Below are 6,000 nucleotides of genomic sequence, written 5' to 3' on the forward strand. Positions count from 1 at the left end.
CTAAGCTTACTGTTGAACTTTTTCTTCTAGAGTTAAAGAGAAATATAGATAGGCAGAGAGAAACTAATTACTAAGAAAAAAGTATTATCTATTCTTCTAAATAACATTGTTGAAGCTTTAATATTCAACCTAAATACTTATGTTTTACATACTTATGTATAATAACAAAAATTCTATTTTTAAAATTCTCTCCTTAAATCCATGTACAATTCCATAAGAAATTACATAAACACAGACTCTGCATACTGTCTACAAAATACAGGATAAGAACTACAAAGATATATTATACTGGCAGGTGGTTAGATTAAAAAAATGAAGCTTTTGAATGCTAAAAGTTTGTTTCCCATAAAACAACACTGTTAACAGCAATGAGAAACCAGATGGACCAGATGGAGAAAGGAAAGAATGATACACTCAAAAGATATGCGCAATTTGAAAAACTACAGAAATCTTTCTGCAGAGACCAGCAGAAGTATTATCCGTTTGTTACACACACACACACATACACACACAAACACACACACTACTGTTAGGCAACAGATAATCATTTTTTTCACCTACCCATTTTCTAGCAGGGAACACATATTCCTATATTTAACCAAAGGTAAATTTTCTATTTTGGAAGAGTTACCATGATGCTCCAAAAGGGATTCTTATGCAGATAGGCAATCATGATAGTTCAATAAACCAACCTCAGTCACAGGCATAATAGACTGCACTCACATCCAAAATCACTGAGGGAAGGAAAAAAGTAAATGTAACAAAAGGTTAAGAGCTGATTCATGTGTGTTTTGGGTTACATGCTACCATTCCTTCCCTTTCCCAGTGACATACACATACAACATACCACATATGTGGAACTGTACATGCGGGTGGTATATTCATGTGGAAGAAAATATCTAAAAATGTTCCCTTTTGACAACATTCCTCCAAGAGACAATTCTTCATGGGTTTCTACACAACTTGTGAGTGGAGGTACAACTTAATTTGGTTCTGGATTATCATTTTAAGGATGTTGTGTAACACAAAGCCATGCAAGACAGAGTTCTTCATTTAAAAAAAGGGGGGGTGTTCAGTGGCACACACCTGTAATCCCAGGGGCTCAGGAGGCAGAGGCAGGAGGATCACAAGTTCAAAGCCAGACTCAGCAATTTAACAAGGCCCTAATCAATTTAGCAAGACCTTGTCTCAAAGAAAAAAGGGTTGGAATGTGGTGCAGTGGTAAACCACCCCTGGGTTCAATCCCCATTACCAAAAGCAAAGCAGAAAATAGGTGTGAATTTTAAAATACATGGGTTCCCTACAGTCAAGGTTGCTCTCCTGCAATTCAACTACTACATGTCTGAGGATCACCTGGCCCTTTTCACACTGCCCTGTGCCAATTAAAGCTCAAGGAACCCGTGCAAACATTGATACTCTAGCAATTCTACTGCTGTAATAAATTCATGTATAGAACAGTCATTCTGTGTCACAGAATCCCTCAGGGAATGCTGTGATACAGGAATCCCATTTCTTCTGCCATCATCCTTGAAACTGGAGCTGCTGAACAGGCAAATTTGGCTATTCTAGGTAAGATCTGTCATTTTCAACCATTCTTCAAGGGATTACCATACACATAATCTAACCTAAATCAAACAACTGCCTAACATCAGCATCGTCTGTTTATATGTGTATGCAGATCAATGTATAATGGCTATGCATTTCTGAAAGTTGTACTTTCTGCAAACTTCTTCCACTTAATTTTTTGCTTAAAGGTAATTTCTATTGCTTACCTCCAACCTCTCCCTTATTAGCATTTTCTAAGTAAAGTTTCTATTTCAGAGTTGGGACACTAGAAGTTAGATATTATTCATCCACCATAAAACATGTTTAGAAACATTAATGACATATAGAATTATGTCAAAGGCAGTTGAACTATTTTATTTAAGCAAATAATCTCCTAGAAAGCATTTATGAGCTGCTCAATTTTTCATATTGCATATTCATTATACCTACATATCCTAGCCTATAAACTAATCATATTCCTTGCAGATAAAATAAATTATAACAATTGCTTTTGATGACTGACAAATATGTCTACTGCAATTCATTATACAACTTGAGCTGTTTACTAATCAGAAAGTCATTATAAATTAAAACAATTCCAAATGAAGCTGATCAACTAGCATTAATGATCTAAGAAAAAGAAAAACTGTCAAAAGAAAAGCAAAATGCACTAATATACAAATGAATACTACTAAGAAGCCGAAGTCTTCCAGACTCACATCACTTAACTTCAGAATTAAAATTTACTTTCTAATGACTGTATTCAATATAATTAAGGGATAACACTGTAAGAATCTTCAATTTTATCTATTCAGTTAACTATTTCTAAGTATAGTTTTAAATGGAAAATATAACAAAACTAATAATTTTTTAAACTAATAATTTTTAAGGAATGAAAGTGTCATCATGAAGAAACGTGTATATAAACATATACATAATACATACATATGTACATGCACATACACACAAATGCATGAAGTATCACTAATTCTGATGCAAAATCTCTATGTGGGAATTTCTCAAACAACATAAAATTTTGGAATTCTCAGTGTTTCAAAATAGTAATAATCTATTTCAGAGGCCACACAACTTACTATCTCATAAAGTTTAGCAAAAAATTAATTTTAAAAAATCTTACATTTTAGAATTTCACCATACTAACATGTTCACTTAAGTGAGGAACACGTAATAGCTAACCTGCCACTTACAGATCATCAGTTATGTTCTAGGCATCTCATTGGACATTATACAAACTTATTTAATCCCAAAAATAAACCTAAAATGTAGGTATTAGGTCTATGTTTTAAAACAAGGGAACCAAAATTCAAGGACATTAGGTGGTTTGCCTAGAGTCACACAATCAAGGACTGAGTGATAATTGAATAATTTGTCTAACTCAGAAAAATATGGTAGTAAGTTACTTCCATCACAATTATTAGTTTCTTGAAAGCAACTAATATCCATTCTTGATTCACTCAACTTTATACTTCAATTTGGATTCCCTAGAAGGAAGAAAAACTTTTCGTGCCATATCCACTATTGTGATATATAATGGCAGTCATATTCCTTGCAGTAAACTAAGTTTCAACTGCTATACTTTCTGGTTCAATGATGTCAAACCTTATACTATGCATCAGGTTCTAATGTCAGCAAAAAAAGAAAATCACATACAGTAAAAAAAAAATTTAATAAATAAATAAAGCTGAGGTACCCCTGGAAAAATACCACATTGGTAAACAACAATTTCTCATTATTTCCAAGGTAGAATGGTTTTACTCCAATGTTGGAAGAGATCAGAGTCTGCTAACAGAGTACCATAACCGGAACTGGTCTATAATACTTCAGAGACATACATAAGTATCAAAACTTCAACGGTTTGTTAATCTGCCTTTTTTCCTAAAGTAAAATACATGTATACTGTAACACCACCATATATTAGTATTAGTTTCTTCTTTTAATGAGAAATAAAAATAATTTTGAAGGATGCTCATTTTCAATTTTCAAAATTGTTCTCCGTAATTTTTCATTAAAAAACACCTTTTATAAAACATATCTTAATGGAAATACAATACTGAAATTTAGATTTAATTAATTATACTGTTAACCATTTTTACATATTCGAGTAGGCTTACAATTAGGGACACTAAGGTGCTATGAACCTGTACACGTTTTACATCTTTTTCTTTTGGTAAAACAGCAGAATTTTGATGGAATTCCTCATCATTTTTTATTGCCCTCTGCTCTGGTATCTCACAGAAAAAAGTATATTCCTCAATCTTCTACCTTTCTCATGAACAACTATAAAACCTAAAAATCTTGAAATATGGCATATATATACAAAGTATTAGAAATATATCTTCAATTTACATTTGTAAATACAATTTTAACAAAATTAGTGCCTCTCTACATGTGTTGTCAAAACGCCACAAAAAATTTTGTATGGTCTAATTTCATGCTAAAATTAAGAAAAAAAAACTAAAATTCAAAGTAGTTAATATTGACCACACAATTGTTTCTGCAAAGATTAAAGAGAAAAGACAAGATGATTACTTTGCGAGTGAGACTGTTTGTCACTATCCAGCTATTAAGAAATTTCTGGCAATACCATGATTCAAATTATGAGACACTCGTAGTTGTATAATTTCACCAGGAAAAACCATCTTCAATTATATAAAGAGTATGCTAAGCAAAATGGTCCACCATTAGAATCCTTAGTCACAGTTCCAAAAAGAATTTTTTTCTGAAGCTTCTAGATCCATTATCCACAGTAAAGACGCTAGCCGAATTCACCAATAACTACAATTTTACTTTTAAACACAGTTGCTTCAAATCTCACTCTCCCCAAAGTTAAAAATCAGGTGATCTGAACTTCACACATAAATGTGCATAACAAATAATGTGAAGTTATTTCACACCATACACTGAGTTTAAAGTAAAAATAAACACACTTTTAAAAGGTATCATTCAGAATACAGGATAACTTAAAACACTCTCAATATGCTGTTCAATCTTGAAATGGATAAGAAAGCAGAGTTAGAAAATGAGAGTTAAATAGTTCCTGGGGCTTTATAAATACTTCTCAAAGGTTTTTTTCACATCCACCACACCCCTTTCAGGGACACAAGAAGCCAAAGCTGGGCCTGCACACAGACTCAAAGCGCCCACCGCAGCCAAGCGGACGCGTCCTTCTCTCTCAGGACAGGACTGGGCTAAAACCTTGCGGACCGGGAAGGACCCGCCCCTAGGCCTCCCACCCACACAGCCGCCCCCGCCCACGCCCCGCGGCCCCCGCTGCCTAGCAACGCACCCGGGCTTCCTGGCAACGTGTCCCGCCCCAGCCCGCCCGGGCCCACTCGGGAAAACCAACAGGATTCATTCTACCTCCTTTTTCTTCTGTCCTCCCCCGAGCTGGATGCAGAGGAGCAGCAGAAGGAGGAGGAAGGGAAAGCTCCCAGTGGGCAGGTACCGCAGCCGCCGCCCCGCCTGTCTCCGGCGTGAAGGAGAAGCCCGGGCACCCATCGCCGCAGGGCAGTGTCTCCTCCACGCGCGGTAACCGTGCGCGCCCAGCTCCTACCGCGCCCCACACCTGCCAGGCCAGCCGCTGGGAGTCTCCTGACTGGGGCCTCGGGGTGGCAAGGGCTCAGCGAAGGAGCTGGGTGGAGGCCGAGGACACGGAGGAGGAGACTGACAGCGCATCCGGTTCACCGGAGAGAGAGACCTGGAAAGGCGCTGGATGGGGCAGGAAGTGGGCGTGGCGAGGAAGCGAGGGTTCGGTGCGCGCGGCGCGGAGCTCCAGCCACCAATTTTGTCTGAGACCTGCGTGGGGTAGGGAGCTGCAGTCTCTCTTGCTCAATCAGAAACTGCCCTTCTTCTGCAAGTAGGTCCCAAGAATAAGCAATAGACCTCTCAGCCCAACACTGTACCTGAAGGCTTTAACAGAGCTGGTTGCCTTTTTGAATGATGGAGAGCTTTGAAGAATAAGAACCCAGCAGTCATATTCTTATTGGGACAAGTCTAAGGATACGTCTCTGTCTCTGTCTGAACCTCAGGCGTTCTAACATACTCTGAAGTTCCCCGGATGCATAAGAAGCTGCCCCACTACTGAAGGTCCTGAGAAGGCTACATAGACTCAGCTTCATTCTGTCACTGTTCATGGATTGCCAATGTACAGAGCAGTGTTCTAGCTGATTTGAATGCAAGAATGAATGAAACTTAATTTCTGTTCTCTAGAATTTTAAGGACAATAAGTGGCGGACTTTTTATTGAACTTTTGATACAGTCCAAGTTCTGTTTTTAATGTGTCATGTATACTCAAGATTTCTTCATTTGTAGCATGAACTTGAGTGTTTTAACCCTATAGACTTGATATTAAAATGTATTTTAAAGGTATGAAATTAAATATATAGGATTTCCAAAGAATCCATTATAATGGATGTATCTTCAAATTAAAACAAT

General features: G+C 37.2%; 1 protein-coding gene across 8 annotated transcripts in view; it reads right to left on the bottom strand.

The window, feature by feature from the left end:
• TUSC3 (tumor suppressor candidate 3) overlaps positions 1-5,263 on the bottom strand; it is a 333,190-nt gene extending 327,927 nt beyond the window's left edge. For 3 of the 8 annotated variants that reach the window (XR_013764209.1, XR_013764210.1, XR_013764211.1), the window contains exon 1: positions 4,927-5,254. Coding sequence is in view for 4 of the 8 variants with exons in the window: in XM_079142764.1 (XP_078998890.1) it covers positions 4,927-5,064 (138 nt within the window). In the remaining 4 variants the exon portion in view is untranslated. Of the gene's footprint in view, positions 1-4,926 lie in introns of all 8 variants that reach the window. The other 5 variants (XM_079142762.1, XM_079142761.1, XM_079142765.1 and 2 more) reach the window with 4 other exon arrangements.
• Between the last annotated feature and the right edge of the window lie 737 nt (positions 5,264-6,000).

Source organism: Sciurus vulgaris (genome assembly GCF_902686455.1).
Source record: "Sciurus vulgaris genome assembly, chromosome: 5".
Classification (NCBI taxonomy): Eukaryota; Metazoa; Chordata; class Mammalia; order Rodentia; family Sciuridae; genus Sciurus; species Sciurus vulgaris.